The sequence below is a fragment of the Larus michahellis genome, chromosome 6, assembly GCF_964199755.1.
Source record: "Larus michahellis chromosome 6, bLarMic1.1, whole genome shotgun sequence".
NCBI lineage: Eukaryota > Metazoa > Chordata > Aves > Charadriiformes > Laridae > Larus > Larus michahellis.
Genome location: NC_133901.1, coordinates 36090755 through 36114372, shown reverse-complemented (window position 1 = coordinate 36114372; position 23618 = coordinate 36090755). Strand labels below are relative to the sequence as shown.

General features: G+C 53.9%; 3 protein-coding genes and 1 long non-coding RNA gene across 15 annotated transcripts in view; 3 read left to right on the top strand and 1 right to left on the bottom strand.

Annotated features, from left to right (window-relative positions):
- Positions 1–6951, bottom strand: part of ASCC1 (activating signal cointegrator 1 complex subunit 1) — a 39268-nt gene extending 32317 nt beyond the window's left edge. For 6 of the 7 annotated variants that reach the window (XR_012587415.1, XR_012587417.1, XR_012587418.1 and 3 more), the window contains exons 1-5: positions 6858–6934; positions 4032–4159; positions 2840–2939; positions 1827–1924; positions 180–358 (exon numbers count right to left, since the gene is read on the bottom strand). Coding sequence is in view for 3 of the 7 variants with exons in the window: in XM_074590025.1 (XP_074446126.1) it covers positions 180–358; positions 1827–1924; positions 2840–2939; positions 4032–4143 (489 nt within the window). In the remaining 4 variants the exon portion in view is untranslated. Of the gene's footprint in view, positions 1–179; positions 359–1826; positions 1925–2839; positions 2940–4031; positions 4160–6857 lie in introns of all 7 variants that reach the window. The other variant, XM_074590027.1, reaches the window with a different exon arrangement.
- ANAPC16 (anaphase promoting complex subunit 16) lies at positions 6474–13854 on the top strand. 6 transcript variants are annotated; one of them, XM_074590032.1, is made up of 5 exons: positions 6657–6692; positions 7187–7269; positions 8570–8727; positions 10877–10951; positions 12794–13854. In XM_074590032.1, exons 3-5 carry the CDS (start codon positions 8586–8588, stop codon positions 12907–12909), a joined length of 333 nt encoding a protein of 110 aa, XP_074446133.1. In that variant the 5' UTR covers positions 6657–6692; positions 7187–7269; positions 8570–8585; the 3' UTR covers positions 12910–13854. The 6 variants fall into 6 exon arrangements, with proteins under 6 accessions (XP_074446137.1, XP_074446131.1, XP_074446136.1 ...); XM_074590033.1 differs by having other exon boundaries at positions 6660–6766; XM_074590036.1 differs by lacking the exons at positions 6657–6692; positions 7187–7269 and adding an exon at positions 6474–6540.
- A 2878-nt stretch (positions 13855–16732) lies between these two features.
- On the top strand, positions 16733–18594 carry LOC141744343 (uncharacterized). Its single transcript, XR_012587419.1, has 3 exons — positions 16733–16928; positions 17071–17301; positions 18409–18594. It is a non-coding gene; the product is annotated as an uncharacterized LOC141744343 (long non-coding RNA).
- An 886-nt stretch (positions 18595–19480) lies between these two features.
- On the top strand, positions 19481–21137 carry DDIT4 (DNA damage inducible transcript 4). Its single transcript, XM_074590029.1, has 2 exons — positions 19481–19627; positions 19959–21137. The coding sequence occupies exons 1-2, from the start codon at positions 19531–19533 to the stop codon at positions 20432–20434; spliced, it is 573 nt and encodes a 190-aa protein (XP_074446130.1). The 5' UTR covers positions 19481–19530; the 3' UTR covers positions 20435–21137.
- The last annotated feature ends 2481 nt before the right edge of the window (positions 21138–23618 follow it).

Here is a 23618-nt window from a genome sequence, read left to right as displayed (position 1 = left end):
CTCAACAAATTCACAGCAGATCCGCCAACTTAAGTAAAAGGCCTGTTAAAAACACATTCCTAGGAAATAGAATAGAATAAGGCCTTCAAGGCAAACGCCAAAAAGCTATCTCTCAATAAATGAAACGGCGCTCTGCCGAAGGGCTTCCACTTGATTTTAATTCTCACGTGGATCCTTACCTTTGAGCATTTCTCCAACACTTCCTCCTTGAACTGCAGGAACTTCTCCTGGATGGCGGGCTGGTTGAGAGCGAAGGACAGGAAGTGTGTGAAGGGCTGCTTCTTACGGAAGCTGTCCAGGAGAACATCGATCCGCGTTCGGGCAGAGATGACACCGCTGCGATGCTGCCCTGTAATCACTGCAAGGAAACCAAAGCAATACCTGTCTGGTTTCCGTGAAGCTACAGTGAGACTACTGACACACATGCAAAATAAAAAGTAATGAATGGATCGTGATTTTACATGATATTTATCCGTGCGCTTTAAAATATCAATATTGGAGGATATTTTGAAAGTAAGAAAACTTCATCCAGGAGCAGCCAGGAGGGAATTAGAAAAACCTGCACAACAGCACCTCTCTACTCTTAGTGCCTGGCTCCCTGAAGAAGCGATAGGAATTAAAACTCCCAACCGTGCACACAGAAACCTAACCAGACTCCCTGCTTGACTTAAAATGCCTGGCACGGCTGTGCTTTCCTCTGTAAAGACAGGATGACGCCATCAAAAGTATCCCTCTGCTCTCAAGAAAGTAAGCTCTGAGTGCCTAAAAACAATAACTAAGAGTCTATCATTTCAGTGGCTCTTCAGATTTCTAGAGCATTATTTCAAGTTTTCACAAAGGCAGTCAAAGTGAAAAAGAAAAGAAAAAAATCTATCAAAGATCAAGATGGCCTATATCATTTGTGCATGCACTTCAAGGCACCAAACAGAGAACCCTTGAGCTTAAAGGAAAGAACTGTGAGGAGCAAAATTTTCTTGGCTTCCTATTATTACATGTTTTCAACATCTCTCAACCATCCTAATAGTCCTTCACGGTTCTCAGAAAGAAGTCAAGACCCACTTCTTGAGAAGTACCGCCACGTTCCTGTGCAGCACCACAGCTGGATCCCCCTTGTCACTTGCTCCTCACAGCTCTGTCACAAACGTAACTGTATGCCATGCCAATTATCACCAGAGCGTGCGTAAGGGGCCCTCCAGATACCCACTCAGGCAGAAACCCGCACGGGCCAGCCCTTAGGAGCAACGCCTCCTTTCTTTTGAAGTCACTGGAAGTGATGAGAAGGAACATACGGTACAAGAAAGCCTGCTCTCACTCTCAGGATCAAGTGACAGCGCCAGAAAGGCAGCAACGTCATCAAAACACTTCTCAGATTAAAGCAGGTGCTGAAATTTATTTCATGCATAAATATACGAGGCGGCAATTTTTTCTGGATGCATGTTACAGCTCCTTGTTAATGGAAATAGTATTAATTTAAAAAAAAAAAAATAACACAGCAAACCAAAAAACCACCCCAACATATTCAGGCCCAAAGTCCTCAAGGCAGTCATTTAAGGCCTAGAAGTGACTTCAGTGAGACTATCCATAGACTTAAAATAGATTTTTTTTTTCCAAAAAAAAAACCTTATATTGCTTTATAAGGATTTATAGATAGGGGAAATAAGCTCAGGAGAAATGTGAAACGATTTTTCAAAGGCCATAAAGGGTGTCAGCGCCATGTCAGAAGCAGGAATTAAAAGAAAAACACCTCCTATGCCCCCTGCCCGCTCAAATCATGTCTGTGCAAGGGCCGATGAGAGAACACCCATTTTGTGCATGTTCAAGCTCACCAATTTCTCCTTCCACTCCAGGCTTGGGAATGCTGATGGAGGTTCGAGTCTCTGTTTCTAGCTTCTTCTTGGTCTCCCCTTTCTTCCCAATGATGTACCTGGAGGCGTAAAAATGCAAGAGAGTCATGTACACAGTGTCGCTGGGCTGCTCTCCATCGAGTGCGTCCAGCCAGCAGATGAACCCTGCCACAGGCAGCTGGTCGCGCCCAGATTCCGTATCTCTGTGCCAGAGGGATGTGCGCAGTCAGCTCCAGGCACAGGACCCGGTTACTCCCAGGACTCCACGCGTGACCAGTCTCGGATGAGGGGATGATGCTGAGCTGTGGCTCGCAACTGGCTTAAGCTAAAATAAGTCAGTCGGTCCACGACAGCTCTGCCCAGCACATCCTGCCACAGCTTATTCATCAGCTGGGTTATCCTTTTTTCCCATTATCTCGGATGACAAAGAACTAAGGGCACTTTTTTCTGCTTTTTGCTTTGCTCAAGGTACTCATTTGCCAGCATCCAAACACACAACAGAACAGCTTTCCTTCTCTGCATCTCAGTAAAACTATTCAACCTATAAAACTGTCAAAAATAACTAGATAAAGCTTTGAACACTACAGGCTTCCCAGTAAACACCACATTTGAGTCAAGAGTCAATTCCAGTCGTGTGTACTTTCTCTCAGAGCTTTCACAAACTCCCCCTGCCAGGCTGCTCGCCCCAGTTCTTCCTCCCCTTCTTCCCCCCTCCCTGACGCTTTTATGTTCAAGGGAAGAACGCTCAAAAACTCTCCTGCCAGCAAGAAAGCACCACCTGCTGTCTCTGTCACAGGGGAGGCCAGGAGTCAAGCGTGGCACAACTGCACTAAAAAGGCATTGCCAATTTTCCCTTCCCAAACGCTAAAATCCACATCCACAAAACGGAATATATTTTGGAGAGTCAGCGCTTACCCCGACCTCAAAAAAAAAAAATCCTGTGCTCAACCGCTTCCCAGCAGCAACTCAAATAAACCAGAAACACGTAGGCTCACTTGTATAATGGGCTGGGAACCTCTACTCTGCACTGGAAGCCTTTCTCAGTCTCTTCCACCACAAAGGCATCACAGGGTTCGTCTGCGCAGTCACCCGGGCCTACCAGAAAAAAAAACAAAACACAACAACAGACCTTGAACAACCTCTGTAAAGTTTGGCAGCACTTTGTGTAGGACAATGGTCTCGCAGCCGCCTTCTCACAAGGTTAAGTAAAGGGAGAAACGGATTCCTCTCCATTGCGGCTAACTGATTTTTATTTCACCTTACTACCAACTCAGGAAAACATAACGACTGCTTCTAAATCCGCGGGGCCGGGAGGCGCAGGAAAGCAGTAGTTACAGACCAGGTTTTCTCTCAGCTGGAAGCTGCACAGCTACCCAGTAGGAATGGTCTCTCCTCCTTGGCAGGCTGGAAGCCACCACCCCATTCAGAGACCTGAGCAGGAATTTGGTGTTGCAGAAGAACACAAATAAAAGGCGGGGATAGTTTTGGTTCAAGGGTTCGGGTAGTCATCCTATGTCTTCTCTCCGACACATACAGGGACAAATTTGGGTGGCAAGCCACTCATTAAAGCTTTGTTCAATCCAATGAAATGCGGGATGGAGGGAGAAACAGGACACAACAGCCACAACCCTTTCCATCTGAGAAATAACTGCCGAGCTCTTCTGTGGCCACAACTCATGCAGAAAGGTAAAATACATCAGAACAGGAAGAATTCTGCCCCAAAAATAGGTTAACACCTTCCAAAAGCCACATTATAAGAGGCTGGTTCTTCAAGGGGCAAACACTGCAAGGACAGAGGATATTTAGCAAGTAGATTCCACTCCTGCCATACCTGCAAATAATTGCACTACCAAAAAGAAAGGCACTTCAGGAACCCAGGGAAAACCGATCAACGGGGCTCATTTTTTCCCCTCTTTACTGGAGGTCTTTCACAGCCAGCAAACATAACCAAGAGCCAGCAGCACAGGCACCCAAACCCACATTCAGTAACCAGCGTTACGTGCACTCTTTGGCCGGCAGCATCACCAAGGACCAAAGCAAAGCATTTTTCTCCCTCTTGAACACCTCACTCCACCGCAGGGGCAGGTCCTTGAGCACGTAAAGACATCAGAGAGAACTCCAGGAGCTCCCTAGGTCACCAGGGGGGATGATTTCATCCGTAGCAAGTCCTCACGCAGCACTCGTTACCTGCACAGAAATCCTCCTCCTCCTCCTCGTGCTGGTAGGCCTGCTCTTGAATGAGATTCTTCCTGTATACGCGCCCCCCGATCCTTATCAGAGTGGGACGCAGAACATCCATCCCGCTCCTCCTCCTCCTAATGCAAAGACAAAGACAGCTTTGCTAACTTATGCCAAGGAAAGGTAAATTCCGAAGCTTCCTCGTGGATAATTTGTAAGAGGCATTGGGGGAGCTCTGAGGGGCTCAGCAGTAAAGAGCGAGGTCTGTATTTTCAGAAGAGCAGTAACTCCTCCTATACGTACGCACGAGAGGTTTCAGAAAAGCAATACCTTCTCAAACCTTAACGTTCAAAGACTGTTTTTCCAGCCCTGCAAGGAGGTCAGCCACTGCAAGGAGGTTTTCAGCCCTGCAAGGAGGTCAGCCACTGATCACCATGCTCCCTGAAACTCACACGTTTTAGCTAAAACTCACCATGGCCTCAGTCAACGTGCTGCCTTAGCACCGTTCAGGATTCTGAACAATTTCACCTCGTTATCTTCCGTAGCTGCAGACCAAGGAGACCCCAGCCTCTCGCAAGCAATCCCCGACAACGCTGGCCTCCCTCACACCACCTGCCATCCTCCGCTAGTTTCCCAAAGGCCCAAGGAGCTTTTCCAAAGCAAACCCGATTCCCTGGATCTGCTCAGGGCGTGGCTAGGGAAGGGAAACAAAGCGCTCTGAGGGGTCAGCTCTGGCCGGTGTTATCAGTTACACCTCAGAGTGGCAAGTTTGAGGAGAACATGTAGAAGTCTTAGGCTACCCCGCATTATTCCAAACAATATTAGAAACGCTGAATTAAACTTTTTACAGCACAGAGCGTTCTATGGTGTGGAAGCAACAGGGCGATCTGATGAACAGGCGGGCATCTGCCAGAGACTTCACATCTTCAGTGTTCTCTTTCTGTGTTCACTGAAGTTGTTAACACTGGATATATCCTGCTTTTAAAACAGAAGTTTCCTCTTACTCAGAAGACAAAATCTCCACCAAAATGTTTGTCTTCATCAGAAGGTTCACCTGCCTGCTACAACACAACCCATCGGGGAAGAAAACCAAAGTGGTGGCCTCTGAAGATGACTTTACCCTGAAGTGGGTTTATTGCACGGCCATATTTCATCAGTTTAAGTGACACCAAATTGGTCAGTTTCCCGCTCAGCAGGTGAAAAGTTTAAGGTTTGTTTAAGTTAAGTTGTTTGTTTAAGTTAAAAGTTTAAGCATTTGACACTGTCCCACACTACATCCTCGTCTCTAAATTGGAAAAGCACGGATTTGATGGATGGGCCGCTTGGTGGATAAGGAACTGGCTGGATGGCCGCATTCAAAGGGTTGCAGTCAATGGCTCAATGTCCACATGGAAACCAGTGATGAGCGGCATTCCTCAGGGGTCAGTACTGGGACCAGGGCTGTTTAACATCTTCGTCGGTGACATGGACAGGGGGATTGAGTGCACCCTAAGCGAGTTTGCCGATGACACCAAGCTCTGTGGCACGGTCAACAGGCTGGAGGGAAGGGATGCCATCCAGAGGGACATGGACAGGCTAGAGAGGTGGGACCGTGCAAGCCTCATGAAGTTCAGCCAGGCCAAGTGCAAGGTCCTGCACCTGGGTCATGGCAATCCCAGGCACAAATACAGGTTGGGTGGAGAATGGATGGAGAGCAGCCCTGAGGAGAAGGACTTGGGGGTGCTGGTGGATGAGAAGCTTAACAGGAGCCGGCAATGAGCACTCGCAGCCCAGAAAGCCACCTGCACCCTGGGCTGCATCAAAAGAAGTGTGGCCAGCAGGTTGAGGGAGGTGATTCTGCCCCCCTACTCTGCTCTGGTGAGACCCCACCTGGAGTACTGCGTCCAGCTCCGGAGTCCTTAACACAGGAAGGACATGGAGCTGTTGGAGCGGGGCCAGAGGAGGCCCCGGAGATGCTGGGAGCATCTGCCTGCTGTGAGGACAGGCTGAGAGAGCCTCTCAGCCTGGAGAAGAGAAGGCTCCAGGGAGACCTCAGAGCCCCTTCCAGGCCCTAAAGGGGGCTACAGGAAGGATGCGGAAGGACTCTGGATCAGGGAGTGTAATGATAGGACACAGGGTAACAGTTTCAAACTGAAAGAGGGGAGATTTAGATGAGATCTGGGGCAGAAATTCTTTGCTGTGAGGGTGGTGAGCCCCTGGACCAGGTTGCCCAGAGAAGCTGTGGCTGCCCCATCCCTGGAGGGGTTCAAGGCCAGGTTGGACGGGGCTTGGAGCAGCCTGGTCTGGTGGGAGGTGTCCGTGCCCAGGGCAGGGGGTGGCACTGGGTGGGCTTTAAGGTCCCTTCTAACCCAAACCATTCTGTGATTCTAAGGCTTTTCCCCTCAGCAGCTCCCGGGGTGCCTCAAGACCCCCGAGCCCCCGCCCAGAGGAAGGGCGGGCGGGCCAGAGGAAGGCCAGAAGGAAGGGCGGGCGGGCGACCGCCAACGGCGACAGGGCGAGCTCGCTCGCCCCAGACCCGGTGAGTAACGGGCGCCTCAACCGTCGCTAACGGTTACCGGCCCCCGCCACCGCCCCGGAAGTAGGGCGGGGCCGCGCGCGCACTCCCCGCCCCAGCATGCACCGCGAGCGCGACCCCGCGCGCCGCCTGCGCCGAGCCGTCCGGGCGGCCGGGTGAGGCACGGAGGGACCGGCCGCGCCCCGGGAAGGGGAAGAAGGGGAAGGGGGGAGATCCGGACAGGAGACGGGTGATGGGCCGAACGGGAACGGGGAGGGGGGTGGAATGGAAGCGGGCGGTGGGGGGCGCGGCGGCGGCGGCGGGGGGGGGGCCTCACTCACCGGGAAGCGGCAGGTTACGGAAGCCGGGGAGGGGCGGGGCCTGGAGTGGCGCATGCGCCGTGGCGCTGTTGAAGCCCCGCCCGGAGGGAGTGTGGGCAGGGCGCCGCGCGTGCGCACTGGCGCTACTGAGGCCGCCGCCTGCCCGGAGTGTGGGCAGGGCGCCGCGCACGCGCAGTGCCGTCAGCCCTCCCTCCGCACCAAGATGGTGGGTGCCACAGCGCTGAGGCCATGGAGATGCAGGCCGCGTCTTGCGTCTGCCGTCCCCCTGCTTCGTGCTTGCCTCAGCCTCTTTAAAATAAAGACCGTGCCAGGAGTCTTTATTTATAAAGACCTAGGAGCCCGTCAATGGTTGCGACCCGCAGTCGGCATCCTTTCAGCGCAAAGCATCGTCTGGCTTCCCGGGCCTGCCCAGGTTCGTTGAGGAAGGTGTTGATGCATGTATCATAAGCCGTTTTAAAAGTTTTTTTTTGCCCAGGCGTCTTCCTTCGCAGCCTGCTGCAAGCTGGTAGTCTGTTTTGTATTCTGCACAGTAAATGAAACAATCTTGAGATTAACTATGTAGGAATGCACAATTCCTAGTTGTCAGAGCCTTTTAAAAACCCTTTTTTTACACTAAATCCTTGCATGCTTTCCAGAGGCACTGTCTGCAGAGCCTAGAGAGTCTGCAGAAGTGTGTTAAATAGGTAGGATAAAAGAAATGCATTAAATGGGCAGGATAATTGGGGAATGTTTATAAGTAGTTTGGAGGAGTAGAGAGTGCTGTCACTTACCAGTGCCTAGTGACAGATTTGTCAGAGACAGATGTCTCTGTCTGTCCAGAGAGGTATGCTGTCCATACATACATATGTATGTCCATATGTCCATACATACATATGTATGTATGTCCAGAGAGGCCTGCTGACCAGACCTGTCAGAGAGGTATGTGACACAACTAAGTACTCCATCATGCCAAATGTACAGCCAATACCTCTTAAAAATAGGGCTGAGAAAGAGGTATGGAAGAGGCGACTGGGCTTGACCAGTACAGGCAGACAGATGCTCAGCTGCTGCCGGTTTCGGTCAAATAGAATGTTTTAAAAGCAAAAGCGCATCTGGAGTGATGCAAAGCACAGTTGCTGCAAACTAGGCACAGCATGGCTTTGTGCAGGATGCGGCGCTGGAACTGGCAGTCCTGCGGGCTTCCAGGTTTTATGAGGCAGCAGGACTTTTTTCCGTGTTTGTTCTCCTGGAAATGAGGCAAAAAGAAGAGGGGAAAAAAAAATAAATATCTTTTTATGATGCTGGGGAGCGGGAAAAGCGCCAAGCAGCTGAAGGCCAGCGAATTCAGGCCAGTGACCTGTGCCAGGTTATTTTTATGCACGCTCCGATGGTGCCGCTGCATTCCCAGGCCCCCTTTGTCGGAGGGGTCAGAGCGTGGGTGACCGTCAGTTTCTGGTTGCCACCGCGTGGTGTGACAGCTCACTGCAGCCGTCCCTGCAGCGGGCACGGGCAACCCTCTCCCATGCAGGCAGGGCAGCCTCCAACCACCGGCGCTTCGAGGCTGCCGAGCCACGGAGTGGGGGCGGTAGCCCAAAGCTGTGCTCGCTGGCTCTTCCTGGACCTCGCCGCCTTCATCCGCCGTCAGATATGTGTGTGGTTGCTGGCTTTGTGCCCTGGGAAACTCCCGAGACGCCCTTCCTAACTCCGTTTTGCTCCCTTTTTTGTTCTTTCAGGCTGGGACAGGGTGAAATGGCAGCCTCTTCCTCATCCTCATCAGCTGGTGGAGTCAGCGGCAGCTCTGTAACAGGATCAGGGTTCAGTGTTTCAGACCTGGCACCGCCCCGAAAAGCCCTCTTCACTTATCCCAAAGGAGCTGGGGAGATGCTGGAAGGTGATTGCTCCTGCTTTTCTCCTTCCCCGCTCGTCCTGGGGTGCAGGGAGTTGCCGAGCTTGGCATCCCACTGCCTTTTTGGACTTCAGCTGGCAAAAGCCAGAGGGAGGAAGGAAGCACCAGGGCTTGGCTAGGTCCCGAGCAGCCCCGGCTCTCCCACCAGTTGTTCGTGAGGAAGTGATTTTTCTGGTAGTCACCTGTTTTTTAGCTCCATGACAACACTTCAGATGAGGAAGCGATCTACCTGAAAGGGAACATGACTCTGTTAATTGCTCATTGTTAGCTAATCCTTTGATGTCAGGCAGGAATTACTGTAAAGATAGCTGAGGCAGGAGTATTTTTCTTGGCAAAAACATGTGATGGGGTTGGATTTGACTGGGCTAGTACAGGAGGCAGCTTGTATCCCTGCTGGCCAGGAAACGTATGGCTTACTTTTGCCCTCGACCCAAGTTAAAACCTTGCTGCAGGTCTGCGAGAGGATAAATCAGGACTAGACCTCTCTTTTAATCCTTAGAGGCTGAGCACGTTCCCCTTTTGGGCTGACTCTTGTCAGGGCATTTCTCCAGGGCTGCCTGGAGAGGGCTGGTGCTCTAATCCAGCGCGGCGTCTTGCCTTTGCGTGCCCGAGCCCTGCCACCCGCTTTGTCTGGGCTGCCTGAAGGAGGACCCAGGCACGTCATGGCTGCATGTCCCTGCCCCTCCTGTGGGTGAGGGAGGAAGGGCAGGTCCTCCAGATGACAGGGTCAGTCTGTCTGTCTGTCTGCTCCCCTTGAACTTCCTGTGTCGCCACACCGCACACTCGACTATGTGAGCCCGAAGTTCATCGGGGTGGCCCTGCAGCTCAGAAGCGACTGTGTTCCAGTAGAGACAAACACGGCAGCGCAAGGCAGCTGGGAACTGATCGCTACGTCCTTTAAGGACTGTTTTTATTACACATTAGAGCCCATATGCCGGTCTATTGAAGTAATTATGACTAAAGGCTTGCTCATAGAACTTAACGAGCCCTCAAAACAAATTAAAATAATGAAGTACTTCGTGTTGCCAAATAGACAGGCAGCTGTTCCTCCCCAGAGCCACTGGGCAGGATGGCCAGGCTGGGGAGTCGGAGGAGAGGGAAGGGTACGTTTGGAAATAGCACGGGGCAGCACCAACACAGCGTTTCAACAACTTGCAAGAGGATGCTCCAAGCACAGCGAAACTCCAACTCTTCCCTGGGGTTCAGCTTCAGATTAGATTTTCCAGGGCCAGTTTCTACCCTTAGTCTTTAAAATTGCTTCTCTTCCTCATTTTTCTGGCATGAAGCTTTTGCTTGACTTTGCTTTGGGCTGACCTGTTTACCAGTAACACCGCAGTCAGCAGTCTGTCTGCTCTTGGTGGCAGCAACAACTGGACACTGTCCCTGTCGCAGGAAGCTTTAAGTTAGCTTTTTAATTTCTGAGATAAAAGGTGATACACCCAGTCTTTCGCCAGGCAGGTGCAGGTTGGGTAGCTGCATACCAGTTTCCCCTTCAAAAATCCCCACTAACTGACTGATTTTTATTGTTACTTAACTATCTTGCTTGCTTTTAAATAAACCCTTAGGTTTTGGTTTTTTTTTTTTAAAAAGGAAGTCGCATAAACTACATCAGTGCTTGGCACACAATTAGCCATGTATTCCAGATTGCTTTATTTCTGAGACGGTTGTGCGATCAGTTACTGATTTAGATGTCAAGATACACATTATTTGAAATCCTTTATGCGGGGTTATGGTCTAAGCCTGTGGGAAATCATAAAGCATTATAAGGACCCAAGCGTCTGAGCCCTGAGGGAAGTGGACAGTGCAGTAATATTAACTGGCTTCTCCTTAGCATACCTTCTATTTAAAAATGGACTAAAACCGTTTGCAGAGGGGATGTATCAGAATACGAGCCAGGACATCTCCCAGGAGGCACAGCCATTCTCCGGCGGCACCAGGAGCCAGCCAAAGCCCCGCACAGGATTTGAATGCGGGGCCATACGGGCTAGAAACCGGAGCACCGGGGAAAGTGTCGGAATAGACAAATGGGGAAACCCACACCTCGAACATAAAAATAGAAGGTTGGCAGCACTCGGTTAAGGCTGCTCAGTCTTAAAACTCTCAGATTAAACCGCCTCTCTTTTTCTGCTTACAGATGGCTCCGAAAGATTCCTCTGTGAGTCTGTCTTCAGCTATCAGGTTGCATCTACATTAAAACAAGTGAAACACGGTAAGCACCGAAGCACTGTCTGTTTTAACTGCATGTTGATTGGGGAAGATGGCAGGGGAGCACGGAGAAAAGGCTGACATGTTCTCGGGTGCCAACCACAAAAAAGCAGAATAGCCTTTTAAGTTGGCGAATTAACGCTAAGTCAGACCATCATCAAGTCCTTTTTGCAAGCCCTATGCAAAGCAACGGGAACCACACAGCCTGGGTGGGAACAGGCTGTGCCTTTCGAAGCTTGTTTTTCCATCGCCGTGTGCCGCACTGCGAGAGGCAGCGAGAGGTGAGGCCAGAAGAGGAGGTGATGGGCAGGAAACGCCCACGCTCTGATCTTGGCCCAGCGCTGACTGTCTCTTGGGCCTCCGGCAAGAGACACTTGATTCCACCTTTGTTTCTCTGCTGAGCTTTAGTGAGACTGGCAGGGTCAAGCGAGGTTTCCAAAGGTGCTTGGGAAACGGACGCGCAGGTGCCTGGCATGGCGTGGCGGGGCTGATCCACTCCCTACTTCCCCAAAAAAGAGCCTTACGTCTTGTTTGAACTTCTCCTTCCCTCCTGGGGCCTTTGCCCGCCACCCATGTGCCTGTAACTGAACGATGGGCTTGACTGCACAGCAGCTTACTTTCTCGAGAGGTTGGGCAGAGCTCAGCACCAGACCGCCTCTGCTGCTCGAGGGTCACATCCTTTCCGGTCCCCACCTCTTGTCAGCCACGACGGGTACTTCCACGTGTTGTCTCAGACCGGAGAGGTTTCCTGTCCTCTGCCAGCGAGGGTTGCCAGGAGGAGGTCTGGGGGGCGTGCAGCAGCTTGCAAGGACCTGATCCCATATTTCTGAACCGAAAAGCAAAGCTGAACTTCAGAGCCATTGTTTCCCTGGCTCCAGCGCTGATAAGCTCCCCTTGATAAGCACCAGCCTTTGAAACTGGTTTGCGGAGCACCGGTCGCCTCCCTGTAAGAAAGGGGAAAGGCTTAAAAAAAAGACCAAGGTCATCATTTTTTTGGCTTGTTTGTTTGCCAGTTCCCAAAAGCACGCGGTTGCAGCAGGTGGGGTGAGAACAGTCCCTCTTAAAAGCATCCACTGCTGCAGTCAGCATAAATCGTGGTGCATTTTATGTTACGCCTCTTGCTATTGAGTCAGCTCGTACTGGGCCGTTTTTCCAAGAGGCCGCTGCGCTGTTAAACTCCCAGCAGGGCCAAAAGAAGAAGGGCTGTTCTCATCTCCCTACCACTGCAGCTAATTTAATTGAAAATGGAGCCTGCGTGCCCAGTGCACAACTGGTTTTAAATAAAGCTGAGAGGAACAAGTTGTCTTGGGGATCCCCAGGGAGGCAGCCCGTCTCTGCACGGGGGCCATTGCATCGTTAGTGTGCTCTGATTGCTGAGCCTTTCTACTACAGTCATCCAGGTGCTCCTCAAAGGACCTTCGTTAAAACGAGGAGTTCCTCGTGCTGCACCCAGCTCTACCGTGGGCCGACCAAGCTCTCTCTGAACTTCTCTGTTCTTTTGCACTATAAATATTTATGCTAAAGAAATGAGCTTCATCCTGTTTTCACCCCCATAATTGGCCTTGCGTTTCCCTGTTAGGACTTGAATTTACACGGCACGGGCAGGGATGGTTAAATACACATTCAGCGCCGAACGAGGCAGAAAAGCCTGTCCCTGCTTTCTCCTGTGATCTGTCAAGGGCTCGCCGTTTGCACAGGGCGTCGTGTAAGAGTCGGTTTGCGTTCAAATCGGCTTGGTGGGTTTTATTCTATTCTCTTCCCCCTCGACATCTGGGAATTTGCATCTAATTGAGAGCTTTAATTGCGCTGTCATTGCAAACCACAGTTACCTTTGAACTTCTCGCAGATCAACAAGTCGCACGGATGGAAAAACTAGCTGGTCTGGTGGAAGAGCTGGAGGCAGATGAGTGGAGGTACAAGCCAATAGAGCAGCTCCTGGGATTCACTCCCTCCTCGGGCTGAGCGTGTCTGGATCGCTGCTGTCAGGGAGCAGAAGAAAAACATTCTCTGGCCTGGCTTCAAAACACACCCCCGTTTATCAGGATGCTGACAGCTGCATCGGCAGGACTGGGCTTTTTTTTTTTTTAAAGTTGAGAGTGAGGATCCCCCGTAAAGCTGCCAGTAAATGGAAATGACAGGATTCTTTAAGTCCTCTGCAGCGTTAACAGTCTGGCAGGGCTCGGTTTCTGTAACTTAGAAGGCAGGATCAGTTTTACAGAACTGGGAGAATCACCTTATTGTGTACAGAGGAGGGAAGACTCACAGTGTGGTGGTGGGGAAAGCAACCCAGTAACTCAGTCTGGCCTTTCCGTGGTGTGCGGATGGAAGATTGGGTGATACGCGGGCTGGGAAGCCTGCGTCTTTGCCACTCAAACACTCTTCAGCCCTAACTGTTGTTTCGGGGGATGAACGGGACAAGAACCGTCCTGGGTCGGCTGAGAAGGGACAGGCAGCGACACCTTGTCCAGAGGCAGCTGGTGTATCGCCAACACGGCTCTCTCTCCATTGCTGTTTCTCTTGCGTCTGCACAGCGAGCACTGGTGGGATGCTGCTCTCTAATGCAAAAGCTGTATCTTTAATACCCTGAAACTCTTTTTCCTCTTTATTATCTATTAGATTGCTCTGTGATAATAAAATAATTCTGTCTTTGAAAGCATTTATCTTTCCAAAGCTTGGTGCTGGGGGGGGGCTGATGAGAGAAACAATCAGCTGTTGGGTAGGTAATGGGAGGTTTAATGAAGCTCAGAGGCAGCTTGGCTGTTACAGTGGTCAACTTAAGTTCAATTTAAAAAAAAACCCTGTGAGAGGAACCAAACCACACTCGGTTTATGCTCAAAAGTGTGTTGATTTAAATCAGATTTTAACCCTGGTTTAACTCTGCCAGCATAAAACCCTTATTTAAATCTATCCATTTTAATCGTCTCGGTTTTTGTTTGTACTTCACTTCTGTTCTTGAGGGGAACTGGATTCCCATTTTCTGGCATAACAGTTTCAACATGTTAATTTTCCATTGATTAGAGCCTTAACTCCACGTTTTTGCTAGCCAGCAGGGGGATAGGCTCAGCGCTGTATTTAGGCAATTGTACGACTTACTGCTCCAGACGCCTAATTCTTCCATTTTCAACATCTTATTTACAAGATCATTTTATTTTTACTCACTACATCAGCCCAGCTACATCTGGGTTGAAACAGATTAATTTGAATCCATCCCCATCTTAGTTATATCACCAGTGATTTGTCTTAGCTAAAACTAAGGGGACAAAGTATGCAGACGTGTTCTGCCTTTTTTTCTGTTTATAAATTAGTTCTAGTATCAGAACTGGCTTTTTCATGATCCAGAGCCACACGCCGCCCAAAAGCCAGCCCCGATCTGCAGAGGAAGCCCCAGTTCCAGCTCCACGCCCGTGGAAATTCACTGTACGGTTTCTGAAACAGCGTGCGGGTGTTCTCACGTAGGGCTGAGACGTGTCCCACGCCACCTCCCCCCACGCCCCCCCCGTTGCAGGGCCCGGAAAAACCTCCTCCCCGGCCCTGGAGGGCCGCCAGCCCCTGCTCTGCGGGGGCCTCCTGCACAGCAAGCGGGTCCTCGGCCAGTATCGCTTCAAACGTGATGCCATTCGGTGTGAAAACGCCATCCCAGATGGGGTTTTTTTGAAATGAAGGGAGAGCATTTCAGTCCTCAACTTGTTTGTTTTCGATCATCTGTTTTTATTCCTGCTCGCTCCAGCCACCTAAACCTACCTTGGCCAGACTTGCCCCAAAAATACCCCCATATCAAGAGAACATCGTGGGGTTGGGGAACAGCGCCCTGAACCCCCCTCGCTTGCCCTGAGTCCCACCCACTCGCCAACCCTGCACGTTGCAGCCGGCGTAATGAGATGCAGAAAGAGCTTTTTTTTTTTTTGCTGCTCGACATGAAACTTTTCCACTCCGCCAGCCCTCTGGGGACGCCAGGGGATCGGCGCCTGCGGCTGTACAGAGAGGATGCAGTGCCCAAGCATTGCCCACATCTCCCCGCGAGCCCGAGGCATGCCAAAGGGTCCAAAACACTGCAGGGCTGAGATTCCCCCCTCCTCGCCCTCCTCCCATTCCTTGTTTTTCCAACTGTTTCTTGGGGGTTGGATGGAGCAGGAGCAGGGAACGTCCCCGGCTCTGTGCCGTACATGGCTTGTTTGTATGTGCGCCCAGCACCAAAATAGACACATGTGCGAGAGCCATGGAGAGGAAGTGAAAAGTTCACCCTGTACAGTACTACAAATGCAAAAACATGTTGTTGGCCATTCCCTCCGCCCGCTCAGTAAACACTTGATGTGGGGCGGCAAAAACTGGAGGGACTGCTGCACGGTTAAATAAAAAAACAAAAACAAAAAACAACCCCAACCCTGCGTTCCCCTTCCTCCAAACGCAGGTTTGCCCTGGCAGCTGGAAACTCCCCACCTGCCCCATTTCTGCTTCCCAAAGCCAGCAATTCCTCCCTCCTCGGGGGTTTTGAAGCACCGTTTTGTCCCCCCCCCATTTCAGGGGTCCGTGCAGCATCACTGCACAGCTCGGGGGGGCTGTTGGGAGGCTGCAGCTGGGAGAGGAGGGGCAGGGGGAAGGGAGCCCGTCAGCTGCCAGCAAAAGTTGATGCGGGGAGGGAAAATAAAGAAAAGACAAAAAAAAAAAAAAAAAGCTGAACAAAGAGCCCCGTTCAGAGCTGCTGGTTGGTTTTCCTGTGGGTGCTCGCAGCAGAACGCTATGTACCGGCGCGCAGGCCCCGCTCACGCCTCCCCTCCCCGGCTCTTCGGGCTGGGGACGGTGCCAAGGCACGCGCTCGCCTTGCTACCCGGCCAAAACAGCCGGCCGGGGAGGGCCTCTCCCCCCCTGGCGAGGATGCGGGAGCATGGGGCAGCACCCCCAAAACACTGACTCCCAGAAGGGGGGCAAAAGCATCCATGGGGTGATGAATTTCACAGCCCCCACCCTACAAACGGCATGGGGCTGACATGGCACTTGGCATCCCAGTTGGCCAAAACCCGTACCCCCCCCCCCATACCCCTCGATCGCACATCCCTCGTTTCTGCCTGCCTGCAGCTGCTTGTCCCGGGGGTGAGAGACGGGCCCGAAAGGTTTGGCTGCGGCGGGGACCTGCCCGGCCGGCGGCACGCCGGGACCTGCCGCGGCGTCCCAACCAGCCCGCAGCCTTCAGCTCCCCTGTGGGAGCTGGGCACCGGCTCGGCACAGTGGCAGAGGATGCGCAGGGTCACCCCTGGTGTGCCCGTCACCCCCTGCCACGACTGGGGACCGAGGACAGGTCCTGAGAGTGTGTGAAGGACACCCACCCTCCAAGCACTTAGGGTACACCCCAAAAAACCACCATCTCCCCCCAGCTCAGCCCCCTCATTCCATTCCCCACGTGAATGCTTGGCCACAGAGGATCACACTGGCCTCGCTGCCAACCCCAGCCAGCGATCGCCTGCTGAAATAACACGTAAATCTACCTAAAAGCAGCTTTATTTGGTCAACAGACCTGCTGGGAACCAAGGTGAAGATGGGGACTACACCGTGGGCAGCGGCAGCCACCCCCACGGGGCAGGAATTTGTCTCCCCACCATACGTGGGACATGGTTTGCACCCAACCTGCGCCGCGGCGCTCGCTGAGCCCCCCCCCCCCCCCCCCATATATCTCCTCCCTTCCTCCTCCTCCTCCTCCTCCTCCTCCCCAGCCCCCTCCCCCTGCAGCCCAGCAAAACCGCTGAGCTCAGCACATCCCAGGCAGGGGCCCAGCCAGGACCCTCCCCAACATCAGCTGCCCCCGCCGGCTCACACTTAACCCTTTGCAAAGCTGGCTGGGATGGAAATTGGAGCGATTGAGCAAATCTCATCATGGAGGGGGTGAGGGGGGAACGTCCTAAAAGGCGCAGCCGGCCGGGAACAGGCTGTCCAGGAAGTTTCATCCATCATCCATCATCCCCCTCTGCTCTCCCTACAAAGGACGGCAGGTCAGAGCCAGGGGTGGGGAAGGGGGGGGAAGATATGCTGCTCAGCCACAAAAATCACACTGGGTTTATGCCAGCAGCAGTACCCAGGGGAGGGGAAGCACAGGGATTACTAATACTATAAAGTTAAAATTTTGCTTTCTAGCCCAAAACCATTTCTAGAGGCTCTGCTGCAGAAGAGCAGCCCCAGTCGCAATCTCTTTGGGGAAGAAAAAGGATCTGCAAGCCCTGCAACGCCTCCCCTACGAGCAGAAGTGCCAGCGCGCAGCATCGCATTAGGATTATTTAATTTCAGAGATCAAAAATTACATTTCACTTTAAAACTTGCCGTCACACCAGAGGCTGCCTGCTCCCCTGCCTACCAGGAGATGTTATGGTAAAAGAAAGAAAAATATTTATGCTCGGCTTCAGAATTCAAGCTTATTTTTAGCAAGGCGCCTTCCCTGTGGTCCTTTACCTCTTTTTTGTTTATTTGCCGTTTTCCCCCTGTTTTGACCCCAAAGCCAAGCAGTTCCTCATCTATTTTCAGCCTCACTCAGCGAACATTCGTACCAATGTCTTGGTGGTTGTGGGGAGAAAAAAACCCCATCAGCTACATTTTGTTAAAAACAGGATCCCAAGCACCATCCAGCCATTTCCGAGTGCCTCTGTGCATATTTTGCTGGATTGCACAGCGAGTGCACAAATACCAGTGTATATTTTTAACAGCTGGGGTTGGGGGTTGTTCTTTTTTTTTTTCCCCAAAAGCAGAGTAGTAGCCCTGCATGCCATGGGCGCAAGCCAGGGCTTGTTCCCAGCTCTCTGCACATCCCCTCTGCCTTGCTGCTCCCCGGGATGCTCCCCCAACTCCGACCTCCGCTCCCAAAACAGTGATGGATTCAAGCCCTGCTTCTGCTTTCACCCCTAAAAAGCCATTTCCCCACTTGGTGGGGTGCCTGGACCCTCTGCACCCATCGCCCCGCAGCTCTTGGGTGGGAGAATTTGTCCCTGTTCCCCCCATCATGGAGGTCATCGGTGGCAGGCGTGACACCGGCGCTGGGGGGCTTGTCCCCCTCGCTCCCGGCTGGCGTTTGCTCTCCGCCATGTTTACTGCCAGGCCGTTATCAATCTCTGCTCAGGAAGGACAGTACCCAAGATAGCTCCCGGAGTGACTTCAGAGCGCACTCAGCTCCTCCGATAAAGCTGCAGGCAGCGCGATGGGAGGACAAACAAAGCCCTTTATCGCCAATTAGTGGGCCTTCGGCTCCCCGCGCTCCTCAGAAAGGTCACGTACGCTGGGGCAGACACGCACGGACCTGCGGAGGGGGGACACGCTCTCCAGAGCAGAGGGCTCGGAGAGGGGCGGCGTCTTGCCCCCGTTTTGTGGGACCACTGAGGGAGGCAGATGGGGGTTACCTCCAGGCTGGCACCAAAAAAATCCCCATCACAGCCTGGCCGTGCCCTGCTCTCACCCTCTGATTTCTAACATATTTCATTCCAACAGCCCTTATTTTCTTCAGAGACCCGGACAATGCCAGCTAATGGGACAGGATCAGGCCCTGCCAGTGCTCATCACCCAAACACCGCCTGGAAGGTGAGGCTGATCAGCAGCCATGTTAAAAACAACACATATGAAAACCCTCACAGTCCCGTCACCTGCTGTCCAGTTTTGTGCCGGCCAGCGCCTGCTTCAGAACTCTAAGAGGGGTTGGGGAATGGCAGTGTCAGCGCACAAACCGGCCACTGCGTGTGTGTCCCTTGCCACCGCTGTCCCACAAGAACGTACCTGAGGCCGAGCAGCGAGGCCTGGGATGGGGTTTGGCCCTGGGGGAGCCTGTTGTGAGGCCTAGGCCCAGGCCGGGCACTGAGGCGGGGGCCTGGGTGAGTCGCAGGCCCAAGCCAGGCCCTGAGGGGGTGCTGGGGGGGGCGAGGCCCAGGCCATGAAGGGTGCCCCAGGAGGGTGATGAGTCCAGGCCCTGAGGGGGAGCACAGGGGGGTGAGACCCCAGGCTCTGAGGGGGACCCTGGAGGGGTGAGGCCTAGGCCCTGAGGGGGTGCCCGGGGGCCTGAGGCCCAAGCCCTAAAGGGTGCTGGGGGGGGTGGGAGGCTCGGGCTCTGAGGAGGTGTCCAGGGGATGAGGCCCAGGCCCTGAAGGGGTGTGCGGGGAGGTGAGGCCCAGGCCCTGAGAGGGATCCCGGGGGGCGAGGCCCGGGGGGTGAGGGGGAGCCCAGGGGCGTGAGGCCCGGCCTCTAACGGGGTGCCCAGGGGGTGAGGTCCAGGCCCTTAGGAGTGCCCGGGGGTGTGAGGTCCGGGCCCGGCGGGGGTGGCAGGCGGCCGGGCGCTGCCGAGAGCGGCAGGCGGATCGCACCGGCCCGGCCCGGCCCCCCTGATGCAACCCCCGGCGCCGTTTGCGGAGCCCGGGCCGGGCCCGGATCGGGGCCGAGCTGAGGGGGGGAGAAGGGGCGGGGCCTCCCGCTGTCACCGGGCAGGAGAGACGCCGCGGACGTGCCCCGCGCTCCCATTGGCGGGCGCGGGCCAGGGGGGCGGGGCCTGCCGTACCGCCCCTATATAAGGCAGCTGGTGGGCAGCCGACGGAGCCGAGTCGAGCGGGCGGCGAAAGCGGTGTAATGCCCGGGATGTGGGAGCGGCTGGCGGGCAGCGAGCGGGGCCGTCTGGAGACCTCCGACTGCGAGTCGCTGGGCAGCGCCTCCGGCTCGGAGGGAGGTGAGTGGGGGAGGGCCTTCCCGGGGGGTTCCGGAGGAACGAGAGGGACGTCCCTGAGGGGCTGGGAGGTGACCCAGGGTCCCTCTGAGGAGCCAGGAGGTGACTGAGGGGCCCAGGGTCCCTCTGAGGAGCAAGGAGGTGACCGAGGGTCCCTCTGAGGGGCCCTGGATCCCTCTGAAGATCCAGGAGGTGACCAAGGGTCCCTTTGAGGATCTGGGAAGTGGACAAGGGCCCCTGAGGGTGGTGGAGGTGCTGTGCCAAGCCCCTGTGCCCCAGTTCCACCCCTCAAACCCCCGGCCCTGTGCTTACCTGCCTTCTGTCCCCTTTGCAGACACCGAGTATGCCGAGGGGGTCTCCCTGCCGGACCTGGACCTGCTGCATGACCCTGAGGACGAGCTGCTGTGCTCCAACCTGATGGACCTGGTCCAGGCCACGCTGGGCAGAGCCCCGCTGGGGGCCAAGCGCTGCTCCCGACTCCTCATGCCGGCCCAGCTCCTGGCACAGGTGAGGACGGAGCTGCTGCGCCTGGCCTGCAGTGAGCCCTGCGGGCTGCGCGGGGCCCTCCTCGACCTCTGCGTGGAGCACGGCAAGGCCTGCCACGATGTGGGGCACATCGCCGTGGACCCCGCCGTGGTGCCCACCTTCCAGCTCACCCTGGTGCTCCGGCTGGACTCCCGCCTGTGGCCCAAGATCCAGGGACTCTTCACTTCGGGGCCGGCTTTCACGCCACTGAAGCTAAGCACGGGCTTCAGGGTGATCAAGAAGAAGCTGTACAGCTCCGAGCAGCTGCTGATAGAGGAGTGCTGATGGCTGTGCTGGAGAAGCGACTTACCCAAGTGCTTTGGAAGAGCCGGTTAGAGCGTTGGCGGCTCCCGGCAGCCGCTGTAGTTTAGGTTAGGCTGGAGTAGGGCTGTAGGTCGAAGTAGTTTGGGCAGGTGGAGGTCCCTGCCTGTGCCGGGACGTCCCTGAACGCAGAGCGGAGCGGGACCCAGGCGGAGATCCCTTTACACTGTCAATGATTGTGGGATGATTGTGGCGACCGTGCTCCCGGATGCAGCAGCGGGGCTGCTGGTGGGGCAGACAGTCTCCTCCTGTTGGCTGATTAATCATAGTGTTGTTTTTTTTGTAACAAGGATTGTAATCAATGGGGTTTCTGGGGGAGGGTGCGTGTGGGAGTGAGCGATGGCTGGGCTGTAGGTTGGGATCAAAGGCAAAGCCCCACCGCTGGCACCCGGGTGGCTCTGTCTGGGCTCCCGGGAAGGCGGGGGGGTGGGAGGGGGGACTCCAAAATCGCGTTGTGTCTTTGATCACGAGAGCAGAGTGTGGTGGGGAGAGGGGCGTGTGAGGTGACGCAGGGACAGAGGGCAGGACCCCTCACCGTGACACACCGTGAGTGCTTCATTGGTTACAGTTTACACTCATACACTTGATGTTCAAGTGCAAGACTTCCTATGCAATCATGTTGGGGTGGTTTTTTTACTTTTCTAATAAAACTTGTCTGAATTGATAACCTGCTGTCTCCCTGTTGTTACTCTGCTCTGGAGAGGGATGATGCAACTGCTCCCCAATGGTCCGAAATCCCCGCTGGCACCCTCAGGAAGCCTTTCCCTGGCAGGGCAGCCCCTGTGGTGGGAGTGGAAGGTTTTGGGAGTGGGGGGAATCCTGCTGTGGCTGCTCCTAATTGCAGGCCATGGGGCTGTGACTCAGGGGGGGGCTGAGTCAGGCCCCTGCGACAGCCAGGTGCCTGCCCATGCTTGGGGCAGGGGGGAGCACCCTGGCACCCACCGAGGGGCTGCTGCTACTCCCCTGGGAGCAACAAGGGGGATTTGGGACAGAAAACATGTTGAATTGGCTAAAATTGCAAGGGACAGTGATAGGGAAGGGTCACACTTGCTGGGGGTGGGGGGGGGCGGGTAGTGCTTACGCAGCTCCACACACACTCTGCAAAAATGACACCAATTATCCAAGCCTGCAATTAGAGGCACTCGGAGAAAAGGCTTTCACTAAAGGGTAATTAAGCTGCTTGGCAAAGGCAGAGCCCTCGGAAGGTGTGGGGGGATAAAACCAGCCTGAAAAAAACCCAAAACATTTCCATTCAAATGGAAGTTTGTCCTGGCTCAGGCTTCTGTTGTAGGTTTGGGGTTTGTTTTCTTCCCCCCCCCCCCCCCTTTGTGGACAAACTGCTTTTTTTTGATGAAAACGTTCACCAAAAAAAAAAGTTGTTTCTGAAAAGGACAACCCACAACCAGAGTGTTTCAAGCTGAAAAATGTCACTTAAAAATGAGCAATCAGGGCAACAAGCAGCACCAGGTGGGTACAGCTGGAAATGCACCTTTACAAACCCACCTTGGGCAAAGGGGCTTTTTTTTTCCCCAAAAAAAATTCTGGGGACTGGGGCATTTCTCAAAGGGTCATGTGCTGGAGCATCACCCCCTCACGTGAGGGGTAGCCCGGTGGCCCCCCCCAGGGTTGTCTAATGCCAAAAACCACTGTCAAAAGAGCTCAGGAACCAGAAAGGAAACTCTAACCCTAAAGTTTTTTGGCAAAAAAATAATCACTGAAGGAGCAGGTTTTGGCAGCACCGACACGGGGCGGAAACTGGCGCATTGCTCCCCAGCTGCAGCCAGAGATTTATAGCACGGTGATGGCTGCAACATCATTCAAGACACATTGTGTCTTGAAGTTATATATATATAGCTCCATAAATATATGTATTTTTATCTATCGAGCTCCTAAGCAAGCAGAGGGGATCACCCCACATCTCAGCATGGCCCCCTCCTTGTCCCTGCAGCTTTTCCCGGGGGGGTGGTGGTGAGCGACTCTGCTTCATGTTTTTGGTAATTCCTTGCAATAATAATTAAAAAGGCTCTGCAGAAAACACTGAGAAAACAAAAACAAGCCCACCAAAAATGCAGAGTGAGGGGACAGCCTCTTTGCTGTGAGGGGGTGATGCCCAGCAAAACCCTGCATGCACCCCACGTGCCCCCCCAGAAATGCCCTGTTGTCACTTGGCCCCCCGGGCACAGCCACCAACGATGGCAGGTGAAGTTTTATATATAGCAAAATGGCCTTTCCATGACAAATTTGGTGGGGTGTCAAGGTCCCTGGTGTTTGGCAGCTCCCTGGAAGGTGCCAGGAGCTTCCAGGGAGGCTGTATTTAGCCTCTCCCGGGGCAGGGGGAGACACAGAGAGGGATATTTTGGGATGGGGTGGCGGCGATGGGGCTATTTGTGGCACCAGCATTGGCCTGGGGACTCCTGGGTGCCATCACAGTGTCAGGGAAAGGGAGATTTTTAGGGCATCAGCAGCAATAAGGCAAATAAAGATTTAAATCCAAGGGTAATGCTAAACCCTCGTGTTTTGCTGCCAAAGATGGTGGAAAAAGCTGGGTCCCCTCTGCTCCCTACCTGCTGGAGGATGCTCCTGAGGCACCTGCTTTCCCCTGCTGCCCCAATTAAAAGCTTGGGTAACGAGCTGGGGATGGAGCTAATGGGCAGCCCAAATTGCCCACACCTTTGATGAGCAGTCAGGGAGCAGCACACCAAAACACACAGCATGCCCCATTGCTCCGGGCTGGGAATGACCCGAAATGCACCAAAACCATCTCAAAAACTGGGGCATGGATGGAGGAGGGTCTGTGCCGGTGGCGCTGGGGGGGTTTTGCCCAGCAGCTGTGTTGGTCCATGCTGGATTGTCCCAGCCGGCGGGGCTGACTCACCGCCGCTGCCGGGAAGGTGGCGCTGAGGGGAAATGGAAGTAGCATGACCCCTGGCCTCTGAGAAAAGGGAGAAAAAAAGAGAAAAGGGGAAAAAAAACACCCCAAACCTCCAGCCTTTTGGTGTGTGGGGCTGGGGAGGAGGAGGGGAGCACCGGCAGGGCCAAACCTGCCCTGGGCACTGCGGGAAAAGCCTTTTGCTGCCCCAGGGAGTGGGGATTTGAGAAAAAAAGAGCTCCATTTGGGAGCACAGACCCCAAATCTGACCCCAAGGAA